The sequence below is a fragment of the Heteronotia binoei genome, chromosome 1 (genome assembly GCF_032191835.1).
Source record: "Heteronotia binoei isolate CCM8104 ecotype False Entrance Well chromosome 1, APGP_CSIRO_Hbin_v1, whole genome shotgun sequence".
Taxonomy (NCBI): Eukaryota; Metazoa; Chordata; class Lepidosauria; order Squamata; family Gekkonidae; genus Heteronotia; species Heteronotia binoei.
The window spans coordinates 186,861,185-186,883,361 of NC_083223.1; the positions used below are offsets into that span (position 1 = coordinate 186,861,185).

General features: G+C 43.1%; 1 protein-coding gene across 1 annotated transcript in view; it reads right to left on the reverse strand.

Annotated features, from left to right (window-relative positions):
* LOC132576193 (uncharacterized) overlaps nt 1–22,177 on the reverse strand; it is a 120,209-nt gene that overhangs the window by 71,848 nt on the left and 26,184 nt on the right. Inside the window, exons 2-3 of the mRNA XM_060245135.1 lie at nt 18,847–18,922; nt 15,603–16,093 (exon numbers count right to left, since the gene is read on the reverse strand). Of these exons, the coding sequence (XP_060101118.1) occupies nt 15,603–16,093; nt 18,847–18,922 (567 nt within the window). The remainder of the gene's footprint in view (nt 1–15,602; nt 16,094–18,846; nt 18,923–22,177) is intronic.

Below are 22,177 nucleotides of genomic sequence, written 5' to 3' on the forward strand. Positions count from 1 at the left end.
TTCTGATGTGGCAACAATATTGCCATCTCTACATTTGGAGGATAATGTATCCAAAGCAATATAAATGCACTAGCGAGAGGCTAATCTTCATATGTGATTATACTTACTTATGATGGATTAGGCTCATTTATCTATGCAAACAAACCTGGTTTTGCATCATTAAGTATTGCTTTTTAGAACCACTGGTGAAGATGAACAGGCTGAACAGCCTGTCTAATATCATTAAGAGTTCCCCAACGACTGAAGAATCATAATTATGCAGAGGAAGTGTATGGACTAACCCAATGTTCTCAATTTATCTCTCCGCATCCTCTTCCCACTGAGCATCACGTACATATCAAATGACAAGACTGCATACTGGAGTCACTAAGGGGCTAATAGGATAAAGGGATCATGCTCTCCAGCAATTGATGCAATGTATTATTAACTGTCATGACTGAAGAGTACCCTTCCAACTTTCTGCTGCAGATTTCTTGGCTGGTTGTACTATGCCTGGGGCCTGATAGTGGGCAGTCACTTACTCACTTTGTATGAGTTAACTATGCCCAAATCAAGAAAGAACAGATTTGGCAGACTGCTGTCCCTCTCCCCACTTACTGTTCATTGGTGGCAAAGCCTTGATTCTGCCACAACCTCCCCAAAAGTTGCCATAGATTGGGATCAGATTTGTTACTACTAGGAGAGCATCTTTTCTTCAGCAAGTAACCACAACGAATTTTCTTCTATGCCCCTTGTGGAGAAACGCCATTTTAGTCAGTGGTGGTGCTTCATTTGGCAGGGGTCAGTAAATCCCTCAGCCGGCGTTGTAGCCTTCCCCTCACTCCCCCCCTCCCTTCCAGAGCCAAACCAACAACGCTAGGGGGAAAATCTCCTAGAGAGGCAGGAAGTGCGGTTGTTCCTTGCATGTGTTAGGCAGGAAGAGAAGGCAGATTTGAACTGGGGCTCGAGCGAGCATGTGGTGAGCAATGGAGGCTCCTGCCTGGGAGGGCCCAGGCAGGCAGACTAAGTAAGTAATTCACAAGACAGGGCAAGTTTAGATCAGGGCCAGCCGGATGCGTTTATAATCACCTTTTCTTTGTTATACTGGTTGCTGTGCTGGGCTGTGCTGTGCTGGGCTGTGCTGTGCTGGGCTGTGCTGTGCTAATTTGGTAGATGCAACTGTTTTTGTTTTGTTTTTCTTTTCCTTATCCTTTTCCCTTTTAAAATAAATGTTTTTTCTGTTTTAAATACTGGCAGTCAATCTCTGTACCACATAGATCCCCAGACCGCTTTAGACCACGCTGTGTTAAGAAGGGGGCCCCAGGTGAAGGGGGGGAAGTAGGCTTCCCAACCCCCCCACCCTGGCGGGGGACTCCAGAATTTATAGCCTCCTCCCCCGCTCTTCAAAAGTCCAGAAGCGGGAGGGGGAGGGGAACGGATCCAATTTCATGCCACTCTCCTGGAGAGAGCCTGCCTGATTCCCTGCACCCACCGAAGGCTCGGCATTGGAGTCCAGTCATCACCCAGGCATGCTAAGAAAGAGCCTAAAAAGAAGGGAAGGGGGGGGGGGGTGTCTGTCCTGTCCTGTTAGTAAGGAAGATTTGTAGAGCCTGCGCGATTTGTAGATCTCATTGCTCAAACGGTGGTTGGTGTGTAAATAAACATTCCTTCCAGGCACCGAGAGAGGGGAGATCTAGCAAACATTTTCTCCTCACACAAACCTGCCCTGTGCCTTCACTACAGAACAGAAAGGCATGAGGTGCTCTTGATGAGATTTTGAATGATGCATGAACTGATAAACTGCCTTGCCCTCAACCTGTCAGCAGCAACTTCTGCAGAACTTTGCAGTAGAATACTTATTGAGAACTTTTGGGGTTGCTTTGCTTTTAAGACGAAAAGCCTCTCTTCCAGAACAGGAATTGCAGTGGGTGGGTGTACAGGCAAGGAGTAATCTTCTGACGCTGTTTTGCTCTGCTACTAAGGTGCTTTCTACAATGATTTAAGGTATTGGTTTAGAGTGCTTAAGTTTTCGTTTTATGTGCTTTTCAGCCGGGCTGGGCTAAACGCAGTCCCAGCCTTGTGTTCTTGTGGAGACTGTTTATTTTTTCATTGTCTTATCTGATTTATTGCCTCCTCTGCTTTTATTGCCTTTGGCTACCCCATGTTCAGCTTAACTTTAGTATATGCTGGCCCGGGTGTCTGGAACATTCTGAAGAAATTTGTCTTAATTTTTAAAACCTTGCTAAAACTTTGAACCCAGTGGCACCTTTAAGACCAACAACGTTTAATTCAAGGTATATTTTTTCATGTGCAAGCATACTTATTCAACTCATTTCCAGATTACAGAAGTCATTTTCACTTGAGAAAATGGGTGTTAAACTAACCTATTTTTATTTGCTAGCATTGTTTAGCTGAGTTAATTATCTTGCTCTCCTTCCCCCCCCCCCCCTTAAGATATAGCAGGGTTTTTTTTATCACAACAAACACACCAAACAAACCAATCCTATAACAATTGGGGGGAGGGATTTTCCAGGTAAAGATCAGATAGTTTGACAGGAATTTTATTTTTTGTGAAAAAGAAGCAATATAGTTTATTGCATTATGAATATGTTGGTTCTAGATGACATTTAAACATATTTTTGAGCAATGTTTCCTCTAAGCTGAGTTAGTGTGAGCTAGTTCAGTTTTTAGTCTCCAGCTCACACATTTTTGTCTTAGCTCAGGAAAAATGGCCCCACATGAAACTAATTTATGCAGGAGCTCATGACTTCAATGCCAGTAGCTCACAAAGTAGATTTTTTGCTCACATGACCCCACAGCTTAGAGGGAACATTGCTTCTGAGTCTCAGGTGTTCTAAATGCAGTACTGCAGATATTGCTTTGATATTGTGTTCTTTTCTAATCCCACTAAATGGAAAGACGAATAACTGATACTTGAAAGTATTTCCTGGAATTATGGCATATCTCCAGATTACAAAGTCAATTTCTACTGGAGAAAATGGATGCTTTGGAGGGTGGCCTTTGGGAGCATTGTAATCCCCTGAGTTCTGTGTCCTCCCCAGGCTCCACCTCCAAGTCTCCAGGAATACCCCAACCTGGAGCTGGCAACCCTACTCCTGCCTCTGGTCAGTGACAGGTCCTGCCTGGCAACCCTAGAGCTATTCTATTACATGATGGTAACCAGAGCTGCTTATTAGGATTTTTGGTAGGGGTGATATATGCAAACCTCCACTCCCAATTGCTAGACATAGAGGAGGACATAATATGCTCTAGTGTGCATATAAGAATTTTCTCTGGTGTGAATTATCTTAAGCTTCCAAATTGCCAAGTTCCTGAAGCATAAAGAGCTACAAATTCTTTTTTGTGGCAAAGGGAATGCAACTGATAAATACCTGACCACAGAATTACCAGAGGTATGATAGAGCTACTTAGCCTTGTAATTGTGTTTGACCTGAGAAGACAGCAGTAACTAAGTCTTACTAGGTTGGGAATGGCTTCCACTGTTTAAGGGGGAAGCCCATATCTGTTTTGAATTAAGTGACATTATTTAGCAAGCTTTCATCCAAATTTGTCAATTAGAATCTTATCATTTGAATTGAGTCTAGCACTAAAGTCTCTCTCCCCCCCCCCCCTTTAGAATCAGGTGTGCTGGAGTATCTAATAAAAGTTCTTCAATAAAAAATTCAGATTAATTACAGCACCTTGCTATAGCTGATCATTTTTGCTGGGGAGGGATATATACATTTAGTATTAGAAGAGACCCCATTTTGAAGTGTAGGAGGATAGCCATTGCCCATGGGTTTGAATTTTTAGATGGACACACTCAATTTAAGTGATGTAGAAATTAGGATTCCTAAACCCCCGTGAAGGGTTTTAGAGGTGGGGTTTGATGCAGTGTGCTGGAAGTGATATAGAGGAGTGAAGCTCAGGAAGTGACATCACTTGACCTTTGACTTGGAAGTGATGTCACTTCCTTGCTCCTGGCTCCACCCCCAAAGTCTCCTGGCTCCACCCCCAAAGTCCCCAGATATTTCTTAAATTGGACTTGGCAACCCTAGGGGGAAGGCATGCAGTTGGATAAGGTGCCAATCCTCCAGGGGTGCCCCAAAGAAGCGCTGAGGTCTCTGTGAAACCCAAGTGCAGGGTGTCAGAGGACCTGGAGGCCTGGCCTCACAGCTGGAGAGGGGGATTGGGAGTCCTGTTCCTCTCAATCTGAACCCCGGGACTGAGCAGGTGGTGGCAGCGCGCCCAAGGGGCAGGAGGAGAAATAGCTCCCTCCAGGAGTTGGCGACTCAATAGGGAGCTGACGGGACCGGGTCTGAAGGCAGAATCGGGCCGGTTCCGCCACACCCCTATTCACAAAAAGCAAAAAAGACAGCCCTGGGAGTCTACTAAAAGAAGTTCTGGAGTATTTAAGCTTCATTTTACCATTTCCCTTTTAGATGCACATTCATGAGCTAAAAATTGGGAGGAGAACAGAACTAAGCTACAAGTTGCAAAAGGCTTTACTGTGGGGCAAGGAGAGCAACAGCAATGAAAAAAGTTGTAGTGAATGGGAAAAAAATCATTCTTACTTTGCCCTTCTTTGTTTCTACAAGCAATTCAAATTGAGGGCCAATCCAGAGATGGAGATTACGGCAGACCAAATGTTTTCTAATGGCACCTAATACTCTTAGGCACACGTAGCCACAACCTGAATCAGGGCTATCTGAAAAAGGAAGAAGGGGTTACGTAAATCCTTTCACCTCCCTGTGTTTCCTTCTATGGAACTTCTCTCATTGCTCACCTTTAGCTCCATCCTGATTTGAGTTCCTGCACTCTTTACTCCAAGAGTTTCATTCTGATGCTCTTCAGTCAAATTCAACAGAACTTCAAAGTAAACACACCTCTCCAAAGAGACTGGATGCAGTAAAAAAAGTCTTTACAACTGTTTTTTCCCATGTAAAAAATTAAGATGTTTTCAGAATGTAAAGGGTCATTTTGATAGATTCTCTTTTTTAGTTGAGTTGCCAGCCTCCAAATGGGGCCTGGAATACACTATACTGCACTACAGATGACCAGTGTAGGGAGGGAAATTTCTCCTGCAGTTCACTTCGATCCAAAGAGCAGAGGTGGGGGAAGGTGGAGAGGACCAAGATTTAGAGGTAGAATCTATCCTAGTGTAATGTACTGGGATCGGCGCAGTAAGAGACCAGAGTCGGAGAGTGATTTCAGCAAGCTTTACTTCAGGAACACACACACACAGACTGAGCTCTGTTCAAACTTCTCGCTCTTTTATACAATTCTTCCCCCCTTCTGATTGGTCCTTAACTATCTACATGGATTGGCTATTTACAGGGCCCTAAGGGCCTATCAGGGTACAGTATGAGCCTGGATGTTGATTGGCTACTTATGTTTCAATCCTTCCCCTGATTGGGCACGCTTAGGCCTTCTCTGGAACCCTGGTGTGGAGTTCCAGCTCTGGCTTGTTCGGCTTCCCTCCAAAAGTAACAGTTCCCTCCAAAAGTAACAGTTCACCCATTTGAGCCTAGGACACAACACCTAGGCAGTCATCATTAACTTTAACTCTTTAACCCATATATCAGGTACCCAGCATGCACAGTGGAATGCTCTTTCAGATGCATACCTCCTACTGTATTGAGTTTGGATGCCACATTAAGATCAGTCATAATCCACAAAAATCTTTGTGTTTGGTAGCAGCACTGAGCTAATGTCAAACATTCCCCCCATACCAACAAAAATGCCCCTTTCTGGATAATGTTTTACAATCTCTTTGTAAAAGTATGTCAAGGGGTATCCAGGGGGGGTGTGGTGTAGGGTCGAGAATGGCGGACACCTGAAGGCTGAGCTCCTCCATTCGACCTCCTCCCTGCTCACTTTGAGATGGTAACCCATCTAAATTTTGCCTAGCCTGATATGGGGAAATTTAATGGAACTAAAAGGAAACAACATGTCAAATATTAATGCATTTACCACCAGCAGCGCAATCGCTTCTTCGCGGAAAAACTCCAATCCCAAAATGGCCGCCGCAGCAGACGATATGTCAGTAAATGAAGAATCTGTCACGAAAGGAGATTTTCTAACTTTTAAAGAAGAATTATTGGAAACACTTTCAGACCTTTTAAAACCTATTTCAGATCAACTAGCTGAAATCTGGACTCAACGACATGACGTCACACAAACAGCAGAAACCGCCATGGAGATGGGCAAACTAGCTCAAGAAGATGCTAAATATTTTTTGTGTATGCCTAAAAATGTTCTTACAAAAAAATGGACAAGCTGTTTTTTTTTTGGGGGGGGGATAGTTTTAAGTTAATTGATTAGGGTTGTACAGTTTATAATGATGCTGTGCAGGATGAGAATTACAAATCTAAGGAGATTCTCTTAAATTACTATATACAGACTTGCTATAATGTTTGTTTACATAACCTTTGTTTAGCTATATTTCTGGGTATTATTTATTTTTTTGCTCTAGGAAATGTAAAAACAAGGGGTTTTCAGAAAAGTGTTGATCTTGGTGCTGGGGAAAAGAACAGAACATACCCTCTTTGAAGCCTAAGCTCCCTTGTTGTGCACAGGTTATTAACTGAAGCAGGAAGGAAAATGTTTGTCTTCACAGAAAGTAATGCCATAGGATGTGCTTTCAGATGTACATCTGAATATTCATCCCCTTCCCAATTCAGAACCAGAATGATACACAACAATACAACTGGATCTGAACTGAGAAAAAAATCTTACGTTGTGCTGGTATGTATTGAAACACGAGCACAGTGTGCCATGTAGGACTTCATTAATTTTGTATTCCCTATTCTACTTAGAGGTGCCAACTTTCAGGTGGAACATAGAGGGCTTCCTGGAATTACAACTGATCTGCAGACTACTGAGATCAGTTTCCCTGGAGAAAATAACTGTTTTGAAGTGTGAACTCTGTAGCCATTATAACCAATAGCTCCCTCCCCAAAATCCACCCTTCCCAGGCTCCATCCCGCAAATTTCAGGAAGTTCCCAGCCCACAACTGACAACCCTAATTCTACTCGCATTGCAAGTCACAGCAAGGTAGCAATGGTTTTGCTTTCAGTGACACCACACAGTCAAACCCTTCGGCAATGTAGCACCATGATGTTCATTGTTTACTCCCCAGTTGACTGGAATGCATAGTGAATAAGCTCATTCAAGTCTTTAAAAATGGCAGCAAGGTACCAGAGTGGAGAAACAATGGCTGTGAACAGGCACAAAGAAGTCAGGGAGAGCACCTCCTAAAGCAGGGGTGTCGAACTCATTTGTTATGAGGGCCAGATGTGACATAAATGAGACCTTGTCGGGTCGGGCCATGTGTATCATAAAATGTAATGCCAAGTAGCGGACATATAAACTTTATAAAGGGCACAGCCACACAATTAAAGATTTTTTAAAACTTAAAATAAAACATGCTTAAAACATTAGCACACTTGCAATATTTTGTTTTACAGTCTCTAATAAATGTCACCTCTTGCTATGTATTATTGCATCAAAAACTACAGACAATGTCTGTGCTGTACCAGTCTTGAATATGTTCAGGTGTACACATCTGTAAGTTGCAAACCTACTTTTGATTCATTGACATTCATTACAGATTTCTCATGGTCAATGCTTTGAGCCTAAGACCCAGAGGAACATGAAGCAGCTGGACACTGTGAGCTTTTGTACATAAGTTGCTTCAACACTAGTCAAGAACATGTGAAGGCACCATGGCACAGACTGAGGGCTATGTGCTTGTCTACAAAACTATAATTTCCCCCAGAAAAATGACTACAACTAAAAAAAAATACAACTTCCCCCCCAAAAAACTACTACAAGAACAGAGAGACAGCCATGTACAGTGGTCAGTGTCAGCCTACTATCTGGGAAGTCTAAATTCAAGACCCCAAATCAAAGGAAAATGTGAAAGAAAAATTAAGGAAAATTTGCTGGGTAAACCTGGGATGGAACACACTCTCAGCCTAATTTTGATATTTCTTTTCTAAATAGTTCACATGCTTTCCTATTGAGAAAGACTGGAGGGCATGAGTATAGTGAAAAAGAGGAGGGGAACCCAGTTACACCCATAACAAGCCCAACAAAACTCTCTCTCTCTGTGTAGCAAGGAAAAAACTCATACCTTCAGTAAAACATTGCTAGTCTTAAAAGCACTCTTTGTAGCTCTTCTGATGGTGGGGACTGGCAAAGGAAGATCTGGCTCTTTCATTCCTTCCCTGGGGCACAAGGAGGGGGAGGAGCCTCAACCATTCATTAGAAGGAAGAGAGGCTTGTCTCAGTAGCTCTGTAGGATGATTAATTGAGCCTGGCAAACTAAATCATCCAGCAGAGCTATAGAGCCAAGCTCCCTCGTTGGCTGAGGCTGCTCCTCCCTCCTCTTCCCTTTGGGAAAAGGGAGGGGGGAGAGGGAAAGGCTGCGACCGAAAAAAAGCAGGCAAGAGAAAACAAAACAGACAACAGCCAGATGCTGGAGGGTCTGATTGGAGCCCTCTGCGGGCCTGATCCGGCCCGCGGGCCGTATGTTTGAAAAGCCTTAATAAATAATACAGAACCATATTTAAGAGGATTAATCAGTAGAATTTGTGAAACATAGGCAATCAAGAAATAATACTATCAGTAAAGGTTTGGAGATGTACATCCCCATGGCTTAATAGACAGCAGATAAGGAAAGTTATGGAAAGTAAGATTGAGGGTACCATAAATTCGGAATTATACCCATCACCCAGAACGGTGATGAGGAGTTCTGCTGTGACAATTATCAGGATTCTGCAGTGTCTTACATTTCAAGATCATTGCTTTTTGTCCTTGAACCCACTTGGACTTCCCAGTAGCAGCATCCACCAGTTTGGTGTAGTGGTTAAGTATGTGGACTCTATTCTGGGAGAACTTGGTTTGATTCCCCACTTCTCCACATGCAGCTGCTGGGTGACCCTGAGTCAGCCACAGTTCTTGCAAAGCTGTTCTCTCAACAGCAGTTCTCTGAGAGCTCTCTCAGCCCCACCTACCTCACAGCATGTCTGTTGTGGGAAGAGGAAGGGAAGGAGATTGTAAGCCACTTTGAGACTCCCAGTGAAGAGCAGGGTAGAAATCCAATCCTCCTCCTTCTTCCCAAAAGGCTTTGTGCTCAAGGAAGGAGGAGGGAGAAACCTGGTAAAGTTCTCAGTACAGAGTTCAGTCTTCTCACAGAAAACATACAGCAGTTAGATTACTGCTCAATACTTGAAGAAATCCACCCACCCACCCTCAACAAATCATTCTTTGTATGCATACTAGTACAAGCTTCTAACAGTAAAATACAGAGGGCCTTTTATGAAATATTTATATACTGAAAACTCCAAATGTGTTCTATGGGTGTAACATACACTACAGAAGAGCAAGCTTGAGCTCGTCTTCCAAAATAAAAAGAATCCCCACCTGAAACTTTTCACAGTGACATTTTTTACCTAATAAAAATTCAGTCATTTCCAGGACCATTATGCCAACACTCATGTGAATTTCTTTCTCTCAATCTTAAAGGCTTAAGGCAATTTGGAGACTATTAAGAACAGACAACATTTACCTTAACACACACACACTGCAAAATGTTAAAAAGATAAAGGAAATCCCCTGGGCAAGTACTGAGTTGTTACCAACCCATGAGGTGATGTCACATCACAACATTTTCTTGGCAGACTTTTTTTTGTTACGGGGTGGTTTGCAACTGCCTTCCCCAGTCATCTACACTTTACCCCCAGCAAGCTGGGTTACAGATTGGCTTACACTTGATCAAAGCAGCCAAATGAGCACAATGGAGCAGTTAGAGCTACATCTGAGTAAATCCATGTTGTGAATTACCACCTCAAGGCAGGGACTGTATACAGGCATTTCTGAGAACTCACAGGGTGGGGAGACTGCCATCAATAGTGACCCTTTCAAGACAGAAATTTATCTATCAGCCAACAAAAGACATCTGGAGAAAAAAAGCAATGCTTTTAATCACTTCTGGTCAAGAGGCTTTGGTAGATATTCATGTAAAAATCTCTTAAACTAAAGTACAGCATCTATGAAGAACATCTCAACATCCTGTGTGCCCTTGGCACGGCTTTTTTTTCCTGGGGGAACGTGGCAGAATGGAGTTCTAGAACCATTTTGTAAAAACAAAATTATTTTTTTTAAAAAAGTTTAAAAGTTCATGAAGGACACTTGTGTGCTTCTCCTTCATTTCCCTCTTGAGAGTTCTGGTGCCTTGTTTTCCAGGAAAACAAGCCCTGGCCCTTGGCATCAAGCTCTTATTTCCAGAAGACCAACAGCTTCCCATGCCTGACCAAAGCAAGGGTGAAAATGGTAAGGGGACAATGCAGCTAGCTAAACTACCTCATTTACCAAGGAAGGTTTTCCTATAAAGAATACTTGCCTAGACATTCTCTTAAAACACACGAGTTGGCTGTACAGGAACTGCAGCTGGATCAAAATGACTGTTTACTGGAACAGGTTCCACTTGCACTAGCCTGTGCATTGGTTGTTAGTAAGGTCTGGGGACAGTTTTAGATGCTAGTAATTACCTCCAAAACCCGAGAGACAATAGAACCGGAACACACCTGAAACCCTGAATTTTAAGAACTAAGGAAGAAAAGGCTCTGTTCTATGTAACATCTTTGTGAGAGCCACCACCACTCAGGACATTTTTCCATTATAGTCTTATTATATAGTGAGCTCAGCCAGTTTGAGGTAAGCAGGAACATTTATTGAACAAGAGCAGAACTGAACTCAAACAGGCAACACCACTCCTTATATCCATTCGGGCTGAGTTAAAAACACTCCCTTATGTGGGTGGCAATCCACCCTATTGGTTTCTTCAGGATCATTCATTTGCTTTTCCTGAGAGAAATGCCTTGCATCTCAATTGGTTGGTTCTAAAAGAATAGCCAATCAGAATGTAGGCATCAGGATCCTGGATAGCAATGAAGTATGCTTCAAGGTCAATTAATAGACATAACAAACCAACAGTCAAAACAACCAATACACAAGTCTTGTTTACTGATTATCCTTTCCCCTAACAATGGAATTATTATTTTAAAAATGGAAGCAAGAGGCATGCACTTTTGGAAGCTCTATTAAAATGGGACCTATTTTTAAGCATTTGAATGCTGAGCATTTTTAAGACTTGCATTTGGATGGTTGCATTCTAATTGTATTTAAGATGTAATACATTCTTAAAAGATCAAAGATTTGTAATATTAAGTCACATTCACGGTCTGACCCAGTATTGCTCTAGGATGCACAGGGCTGCTTCTATGCAAGGATTTTCATAGGAAGCCACCATTTAAATTAATGCTTCCTTGTCTTGAGCATGGTTTGTTGGTTCCCCAGAGCTTTCCCCTTAAAATTGGGACTAATAGAAACCTGACTTCCATCTGATTAAAAGGACAACAGAGCATCCATGTGGGTGCTCTACCTGCAATCATTACAGGGAGATGGTGGAGCTAAATCCCACTTTCAGCATGGCAGTGCTACATTCTACACGGGCCCTTTAAAGAGCTTGTTTCTTTTCTCAGCTGACTTCTGCTGTAACATTACAACATCGGTTAGCAACAGAGAAGGGGATGGCTACCAGGCCACCTAGCATAAGCTCTGTCATGTGTTAATAATGGTGCAAGGACAGGTAATGTGCCAGGACTCCTATACTGATGCTAGCACATGACAGAGATGCATTTTCACGCCCAGAGTCCAGCAATTTTAATGAGTATGTTTTAACAGCTGATATGCCATCACCATGCTGTCTACTACTGCAGTACACTCTGGGAACTAAAAATAGAAAAATCGCTGACTGGACCCTTCCAATCCTCAATCCCCATCACTACTTCAATATACTGTAATCATTTGTAGAGTCTTGCTTTTAGTCATGAGAAGGAGCGTTTTTTCTACAGGAGCGCCAGTTTTAAGGAACTTCTTTCCAAAGGAGTCACCACATATGTGGTCCATTCATACATTCATAAATTTACATTAGTCCATGCTTTTGTTGCAAAACTACAAGTTAATCTTTTGTTGTGTCTTACCTTGCTGCTATTCATTCAAGTTACTGATGTGGCTTTACTCCTAAAAGACACCTTGAGGACCTGTCTTGGGTCAAAAGGTGGGGCAGGAAGTTTAATTAAAATGAAGTCTGTCATTAGTATTTTTGTATAATCACCCCCATTCAACCAGGCTCCAAAATGAGAGAACACCTCTGAAATAACATGGAGACTTCTTGAGTAGTGTCTTATATAGTGTTGGGCAGGGGTCGTTTTGTAGAAAAATAGGTGGTGGAGCTCATCCAGGGATTGTTATGCAGCTGCACATACTATTCAATGGACAAGGAGGTGGAACTCTCAAAAAGGTTCAGGAGCTGTGCTCCTGTGAGCTCCCACTGAATCCAAGGCCTGGTGTTGGGAGGAATCCCAGCCACATCAAAATTCTTGGCTTGGCCCATGCCATTCCTTGCATGATAAAGCAGCAACACTGGCCAGCTCTGAATCCAAAACATGAGACAGAAGAGGGGGACATAAAAATCCTAGGGTAGAACCCAGATGCAATCCACAGATTTACCTGCTGGATGCCCACAAAATAGACAGAAAAAGCACAAGATCTGATTTTCCTTTGTGCATTCAAGAAATACAAGCTACAGAAATACAAGCTACAAAGGAAAAAAAAGAAGCTCTTACAGTGCATGCATTTTAGGCTAGTTCAGAGGGTGAAATCAGTCATTTTTTGGTATCTTTAGGCACAAGGCAATAATAGCTAAACCTCAGCATAAGAATTTATTTTTAGTGCTGGGAGAAAACACACACACACACTACATATTAATCCAACACAGATAATCACTAAAGATCCATTCCTAGCATTTGCTCTAGAATGATGAAGTGGTCATTCCACCTTTCTGGAGTCATTACCTTATTCCTGGCAGCATTCCCAGTGGCTTTAACAAATAGAGTAACATTCTACCTGGCCAGCAAGCTGCCCAATGGTTCAGCCTCAACAGCTGAGGACACTGACTTAAAGAAGAATGAGAGTATTGTTAAACAAGGAGGCAACAGTCTGAATTACAGAGCAGGTTGGAGGGTGTTCACACCCTAGATGCACTTAGGACACCACCTTGGTACTATATGATAGCTAAACTATGTGTAACAGTGCTGCCAGAATAGCTATATGACCTTTCTTCTCTGAACAACAGCCAGAGTCAACGGCGCAACGTGAATATCCACTTAAAGGCTTCAGAGCTCAGAGTCAAAAGGGTAGCAACAGACCTGGGGAGGAGAAAGTGAAGGTGTCCTGGTAGTGTTTGCACCATCCTCAGAGCTGAGGAGGGTACAAATGCTGCCCCCGCCCCTTTCTCCTCCCCCGATCTGTGTGCACAGACTGGGGAGGAGTGAGGGTGTCCCAGCGGTGTTTGTGCCATCCTCAGAGCAGAGGATGGCGCAAATGCTGTCCCAGCCCCTTTCTCCTCCCTCGGTCTGTGCACACAGACCTGAGGAGGAGAAAGCGAGAGCGTCCCATTGGTGTTTGTGCCATCCTTGAAGCTGAGGATGGCACAAACGCCGCTCCCGCCCTTTTCTCCTCCCCCATCTGTGTGCACAGACCCAGGGAGGGGAAAGCGAGGGCATCCCGGAGGCGTTTGCACCATCCTCGGAGCAGAGAATGCCACCCCACCCTCTTTTTCTTCCAGGATCTGCACACAGACCCTGGAAGGAAAAAAGGGGTGGGTGCCTGTAGGGGGCAGAAGACTGGGGCTGCATTGTGGGGGTGTCTTGCCTGGGGTGGCGGGCACATACCCTCACACACCATTTTTCTTGAGTAAGGGTGCCATTTTTTAGTTTTGCCCCGCTCAAAAAATGGATAGGTTTTGTCTATTTGTATCATGAAATATTTCTAACTACAAATTTGCACTGAAAATATGCAATGAGCCTCAAGTTCATATTTGATGGGAAGAGGAGAGAAAGAGATAGCCTGTTACATCGAGGTCCATCATAATTCCCTGCAGAATAACTATCCTCTACAGAAAGTTGTGCAACAATATTAAAATTACCAAGTACTTGTCAACCACTGCAGCACACTAATGTTCATTGTGAAACATTTCTATTTTTACCACAAAGACTTTCAAAGGCTTATTCCTGCTCTTGTGCCTGTTAGGACAAGAATGCCATTTGGGGTCTCCAGGCCTTTTGGCTATTCTACAGACACCCAGTGCAGGTCCCAAGCTCTTGCAGCTCTTCTGGATTTGTTTATTCAGCAGATCAGCACCATCTATATTCACCAAGGAAAGACAAGATTAAGCACTCATCAGAGTCGCTGCTGAATTTCATTAAACGTACTTCTTGTTCCTCGCTACACAGGAGCAACCAGATTTCTAAAAAGAAGGGGGGGAAGCTCCTTTCACAGTTCCCATAGATGTATCTGTTGACACACTTCCTTGCTGTGGTATGACAAACTGACAAAAAAAATCTCTTCTGGAAAGTACATGACCTCTGTCCTCCAACTAATCTTCACTTCAAGTAACCAATATAGTCCTTTCCTCTGCATATGTACACCATCTGCCTCACCCTAAAATGCAGCACCACTGGCTACTCTGAAAAGGGGCCACACCCACTGCCAGAGACCAGCCGCCACATCGGTCTTTCTAGGACACTGACACAAAGCACTCATTAAAATGCATATGACTGGCAGCAGGTCCTGGGTATAATTAGGACATTGCCCAAGCACAGTGATCAAGGGGTGCAAGAGAGCATTCAGTGGAGATGTATCTGAGCCTTTATATACTAGCCAAGCTGTTTCAGCCCAATTAAAAGAAAGAAAGAAAGAAAAATGGGAAGAGAGCCAGATGCAATGAAACATGCACATTGAACCAAACACTCCTGTGAGATGGAGTGAGCAGCCTAGCATGACAAACAGATGGAATGGCCACCACTTCCAACTCATTACAGCAAAACAATGCAACACCATCATGCCTAATATACCAGGCAATCCAACACCAGCATCCTTAGCTTAAGAAATTAAGCAGTACAGAAAATACAGCATTTCCAGCAGAAACAAGAAGGAAAGTATGGATGTTTATAATGAATTAGAACATGAGTAGCATTTGCACAGTCAGGAACAGGGATGATCTCTCTCAGCAGGACAAAATCTAAAGTGACATCAAGTCTAGGACTAAGGTAGGCGGCATTGGGTCCAGAGTAGATGGAAGAAGGCAGGCAAGATCATGAACAAAAATTAAGGTCAGGAAATAAGAGACTGAAGAAAAAGCTGTGTGTTGGGTTGTTATGGTAAACCCACAAAGTTTTCACTGAATCCTAGAGTAGCATATCACTTCCAGGCTTGCCCCAGAAATGATGTCACACTGACAACGCTATGATGCCCCCCCATCCCCTCCAGTCTCCTACAGGATGCAATAGAACAATGGTTCTTGAAAAATGTCATAAGATACTTTTCTTCTGCTTTTGCTAAACAGTTACCAGGACTAGCTCAGGGCAGTCAAATCAGTTCCAGCTGTGCACCATTCCTCATTAGGCCAAGGCTGACAAAAGATTTCTCAAACATTTGTAAGGCCAGCTTCAATGCAGACAATGTACAACTAGTTATGAATGGAACATCTTACCTGCTGCATTTTTTCCAGGTCAAGGCTGGGCCTACTGACCTTGTCTCCATAGCCCTGCCGGTGTCGTTTACAAGGCATCACTTGCTCAAAGTTGTCTCCAACACTCGTGAAGATTAAAGGCCGGGATGTTGCAGTTCGTACAAAAGACTGGAGTCTCTTAGGAGGTGAGGCACTAAAGAGTACCGGACTAGAGCTTGCATGGAAGCCATCTGCTGCCTCTACAACAGGTCGAAAGGACATGCCACACAAGTTCTTCACTTCCTCGTCACTAGAGGAAGTATTGTAGTTGTCACCACAGCAGGCAAGTCTATTGACTTGCGACCACTTCCGTTTCTCAGCTGCAAACTCACAACTAATTCGTTCCAGCTCCTCTTCAGAGCTGTGACAATCTAGGCCTGCAGGAAAATGGGACCGTGTTTTGCAGCACTGATTTTCTTGGTTCTGCAGTTGATTATTTGCCAAGGGGGTCAAAGTGCAATTCCGTCTTCTCTCTGAGAAAATGTGTAAGAAACATGTAATTTGTCATCATACAGACTACACTGTTCCAATTTCTCATGAGTCTTTCCTTTGTTTATTAGGTACTCCACAACCATTGCTCTCTGAATTTAGGTATTTGCAGGACTACCATACAACTTATTTCTCCCGGAACACTCAGGACTTAGCATGAATGCATTCCTGAAACTCACTCATGGCCAGAGAACCGCAGGGCAGGGCAGGCGGGGGGGGGGGGGGGGCAGCAATGAAAACTTTAAGCAGGAAATAAGTTCAAAGTTCAAATGCCTCCAAATTTTCACATTATACTTTCAGGTATTCAAAACATGAAGACAATAAAAATCTAAACATGAGAAGGAGGCAAATATGATGCTATCTGATACAAAATCAGACAATTGACCCATCTAGCTTAGAACCATCTACACCAACCACCAGTGTCTTCAAAGTCTCAAGTCAAAGTCTTTCCCAGACCTGTCATCTTACACCCTTTTAAAGATGCCAGTGTCTGAAGGACAGGAGTGGTGGTTCAGTGGCTGAGCAGAAGATCCCAAGTTCAGTCTTCAGCATCTCCACTTAAAAGGCTCAAGTTGTCGGTGATATGAAAGTCCTCTTTCCTGAAACCCTGGAAAGCCACTGCCAGTCATAGTTATCAGAAATGACTGTGAAAAGATCAATGGTCCAACTCAATATAAGGCAGAGCCATGAGTACTTGGGATCTTCTACATGCATAGCTCAACCAGTGAGCTACAGCCCTTCCTATTAACCTTTCACTTTATGCCATATTTCAAAGACAATGCATCATGTATACAGAAGGAGACCACAAATACTCTATATTTCAGGTCTTTAGCAGAGGATCCTGCAATCTTCTTTAAAAGAAGAACTGACTACTGTGATGGCCTTGAGTCTTTATGAGAAATGTGGACTAGAAATGAAGTAGCAAAAGAAAGAATCACCAGGCAGCAGAGCATTTAACAGCTAAACCAGAAGATCAAGTTATTTCATGTCACGTTTGCTGACAAGAAAAAGCCAGGAGCAGCTCTCTTCCTCCCCCAACACAAGGCCTCTGTTCTTTCACCCCCAAGGTTTCCCAAGACTTTGTCAGTATTGGTAATGTGGCTTCCAAAACTAGAATTATGCAAACTCAATGAATTTGCAACATTTCCCAAATTTGCATAAATATAGTTACAGAAATGAAGCTTTGTTAGAAAAAAATTGCATTCTTTTTTTTTATACAGTGGCTCAAGTAAGAAATTTATGTTTTGTACCTACCCTGTATTTGAAATACAGAATACTACAAAGTTTCATCATGTTATCCTTGCTCCTGCACAAAGGCTGATCATGGTGCAGGAGACAAGTAACATAACAAATGACGGGCACTTTGAGCGAATGTGTTTTATACCCAGGTACACAATAAAAAGCCTTCACCAATACTGGTCACCCAGATCTTGGATCCATGGCAGAAGATAAGCCAATTCCTTTGTAAACTTAGCCTTAATAAATAATATGTTGCATATTATTCCCTATATCAGGGGTATCAAACTCATTTGTTATGACAGCCAGATTTGACATAAATGAGACCTTGTTGGGCTGGGCCATGTGTGTCACAAAATGTAATGCCAGGTAGTGGGTATGAACTTTATAAAGGGCACAAACACAATTAAAGATTTTTTAAAACTTAAAATAAAGCATGCTTAAAACATTAAACACTTGCAATATTTTGTTTTACAGTCTCTGATAAATGTTACCTCTTGCTATGAATTACTGCATCAAAAACTGCAGACAATGTCTGTGCTGTACCAATCCTGAATATACTGTTCAGGTGTTGTTCAGGTGTGCACATCTGTAAGTTGCAAACCTACGTTTGATTTATTGACATTCATTAAAGAGATCTCATGGTCAATGCTTTGAGGCTAAGACCCAGAGGAACATGAAGCAGCTGGACACTGTGAGCTTTTCTACAGAAGTTGCTTCATGTGCTAGTCAAGAACATGTGAAGGCACCATGGCACAGACTGAGGGCTATGTACTTGTCTACAAAACTATAGTCTTCCAAAAAAAAAAACCCTACAACTTCTATGTGGCAGTTTAAGAACATAGAGACAGCCATGTACAGTGGTCAGTATCAATCTACTTACTATCTGGGAAATCTAAGTTCAAGATCACCAATCAAAGGAAACTTGAAAGCATAAATAAGGCCCATGTCTGAAAACACCTCCCTTCAGCAAGCCTCTAGAAACTGACCAACAAAATATGTTTAGAATCTGAATTCTCTAAGAGGAATTGAACCTTTTGCACTAATGTCACTTCAGGAACATAGTTCGTTTATCAAAGCACAGCACAAACCATTTTAGCCTAGACTGAAGAGAGTCCTGCCAAATGTAAGACCACCTGGTGCCCCTAGACCACCGCCACCATCTCTCAGGTTGAGCTGCCTCAGGGATAAAGAGTTACTCCACTTATTCTTTATCCTTTTCAAACGTATGCCACTCTAAACCCCTTGGACAGGAAAATGGAATATAGACAGATCAATTCCAGTACTGGTCTAATTTTCACTGCTGAAGATGTTTGTGTACAACAATTTTTGGAGGAGCCATCAGAAAATAGAAAAAGACTACACAAACAAGGAGTTATGTAACTGGATAGATGTCAGTTGCATTTAGGGAACATCGACAATAGCATTTGGGATTAAGAATGGAAGTTCCAAGGGTCTAGGCCCAGCTCCCATAGCCTTCCACATCATCATAATGGCTTACCTCTGTCAATCTGAGCAAGCTCCTGGTTCTCTCCCTCAGAATCATCACTGTCTTCCTCATCACTTGGATAGGAAATCTATAGGAAAGAAGAACAAGTCAAATAATTTAATATTAAACTAGAACTCTCTCCCCCTTACCACACACATCACGTTGCCCTGCACAAACATGTCTTCCTCAAACACCCCCCATGTGCATACAGATCCAAAAATCATAAGATATTTCCTGATGTTGGGCCTTAGCACTGGTATTTAGAACTTTACTGCCTCTGAATACAGAGGTAACCCTTACTTACTGAGGTTAGTAGCCACTGATGGACCTCTCCTCCAGCCACAAAGCTCATCAGCCTTCTAAGCACACAAATCTATTGCCATAAAAGCTACAATTTTTGTGCTGCTTTAAACTCGAGGGAGAGGAGTTATTTTACTTTTTGCTTCCTGCCCAGTACCTAAAGAAGCCCAGAGAGCTTTCCACACATACACACCTTCAACAGGTTTTTTTTTTTTTTTTGCAGGAACATGTGGGAACGCAGTTCCTGCTGGCTTGGTGTCAGGGGATGTGGTCTAATATGCAAATGAGTTCCTGCTGGTTTTGTCCTACAAAAAAGCTCTGTGTGAAACAATGGTCACATCAGGGGTGTGTGGGCTAATATGCAAATGAGTTCCTGCTGGATATTAAAGCCCTGGACAGCAATATGGAGTCTCTGCTTCCGGACTGATTTTTTGCAGCTAAATACACATCTGAGGATTCTGCTTCTGGTCCCTAGTGTTGTGTGGCCTGGCCCCAAGTGATGACCATGAAGTTCTCTGGTAATCCATGTATAAATATTAAAGGAGGCACAGTGCAGCACAGTGGTTAAGGAGCAGAGAAAGTTTGGTAGTAACGTAGGGTTGCCAAGTCCAATTCAAGAAATATCTGGGGACTTTGGGGGTGGAGCCAGGAGACTTTGGGGATGGAGCCAGGAGACATTAGGGGTGGAGCCAAGATCAAGGCTGTGACAAGCATAATTAATAATAATAATAATAATAACTTTTTATTTGTATCCTGCCCTCCCCGCAAGCAGGCTCAGGGCGGCTCACAACATGTGAATACAGTATACAATAAAACCATGTGCAATCTATTATAAATTCATATACAATTTCAATATAAAATCATCCTTAAAATCGTTAAAATTACATTAGACTTAAGATTATGGTGCTATAATTAAGATCTTTCATAAAATCCAGTGATTAAAACATAAAACATAGTACATATCCAACAGGACTTTCTTGGCTCGGTTTATGTGAAGGCTATTTTAAAGAGGTAGGTCTTACAGGCCCTGTGGAATTGATCTAAGCATCGCAGGGCCCGTACCTCCTCTGGGAGTTGGTTCCACAGTAGGGGGGGCCGCTACAGAGAAGGCCCGATCCCGGGTGGACTTCAATCTGGCCTCCTTTGGCCCAGGGATATTCAGCTGGTTCTTTCCAGCTGACCTCAGTGCTCTCTGGGGTTCATGCGGGGAGAGACGGTCCCTCAAGTAGACAGGTCCTCGGCCATATAGGGCTTTAAAGGTAATAACCAGCACCTTGTAACGAACTTGGTATGCCACCGGCAGCCAGTGCAGTTCACGTAGCCCCGGCTGTATGCGCTCCCATCTTGGGAGCCCCAACAGCAGCCTAGCCGCTGTGTTCTGCACCAGCTGCAGCCGCCGAGTTCAGCACAGGGGCAGCCCCATGTAGAGGGCGTTACAGTAGTCCAGTCTCGAGGTGCCCCTATCCATTATTTCCAATGGAAGAAAGGAATTGAAAAGGTGTGCCGTCCCTTTGAACTCCAAAGGGAGTTCTGGCCATCACATTTAAAGGGACGGCACACCTTTTCAATTCCTTTCTTCCATTGGAAATAATGGATAGGGGCACCTTCTTTTGGGGCTCATAGAATTGGACCCCCTGGTCCAATCTTTTGGAAACTTGGGGGGGTATTTTGGGGAGAGGTACTCGATGCTATACTAAAAATTTGGTGCATCTACCCCAAACAACAGCCCCCCCAGAGCCCCAGATACCCGCAGATCAATTCTCCATGATTTTCTATGGGAATAAATCTTCCTAGGGAATAACAGAGTTCCCAGCAGACATTTCCCTCCCCTCCCCCCACTTTCTGACGACCCTGAAGCGGGGGGAGGGTCTCCGAAGCGGGGGGAGGGTCTCCGAAGCGGGGGATCCCCTGCCCCCACCTGGGGATTGGCAACCCTATAGTAACGTGCCCCAAACTCTGAAATCAGAAGAAAATAAAGACCAAGATTCACTATTGTTTTCTAATACCATAAACTGTGGGTATATTTTTAACCATTTCTGGATAATATTTTTAGCATTAACCATTCTGGAATATATAAAAACAAAGGGAACAAGATGGGGAATTGCTGGAGGTGTGCAGAAAAAATATTGCAATGGAAGACATTTGCAAATCATACATTCCTTGCAGCCTTTCTGAAGTCGCCAACTTCAGTATTAGATCATCCTTTCCATCTCTCAGTATTTCCTCTGGGAGAAGCAAGACAGCACAATAAGCCTTACTGCTAGAAAGGTTTCCCAACAGTCTGGATTTTTGCGTGCCAGTGTCAAGTCAATGTGCATTCTTGAGCCATCACTGTGTTACTTATGAAGAAATTCAGGGCCTTTGTTCTTAAAGAGCTTCTGCTGTCCTCATTCTCCATATTCACCCCATTCCCCAAAGGAGGACACAGATTGAATAATTTTTAGGACAATGTTTGAACATTAAAAATATTTTGATATTTTAAAATGAAATCTCTGTTTTCCTTCCCAGTACTAGCCACAATCTCTAACACTCAAGAACTGAAGACATCAAAACTCTGTTTTCCCCAACAGACCATATAGCACACACTCTCTCTGGGGACCATTTCAGGTGAGGCAAATGGAAGACTGAAGGCCTTACTGCACATGTGCCACAGCTGCAATCCAAAGCACCACACACATGGGAACTGAGAACTCACATTGGGCTATTACATGGGACTCTGAGTGGGGATCCCATTCCCAAGTAGGGTTGCCAAATTCAATTCAAGAAATATCTGGGGACTTTGGGGCGGAGCCAGGAGACTATGGGGGTGGAGTCAGGAGACTTTGGAGGTGGAGCCATAAGCAAAGTTGTGACAAGCACAGCAGAACTCCAAACGGAGTTCTGGCCATCACGTTTAAAGGAACTGCAAACCTTTAAAATGCCTTTCCGAAATTAGAAATAATGAAGGATAGGGGCACCTTCTTTTGAGGCTCATAGAATTGGACCCCCTGGTCTAATCTTTTTGAAAATTGGAAAACGTTTTGAGGAGAGTTATCAGATGCTA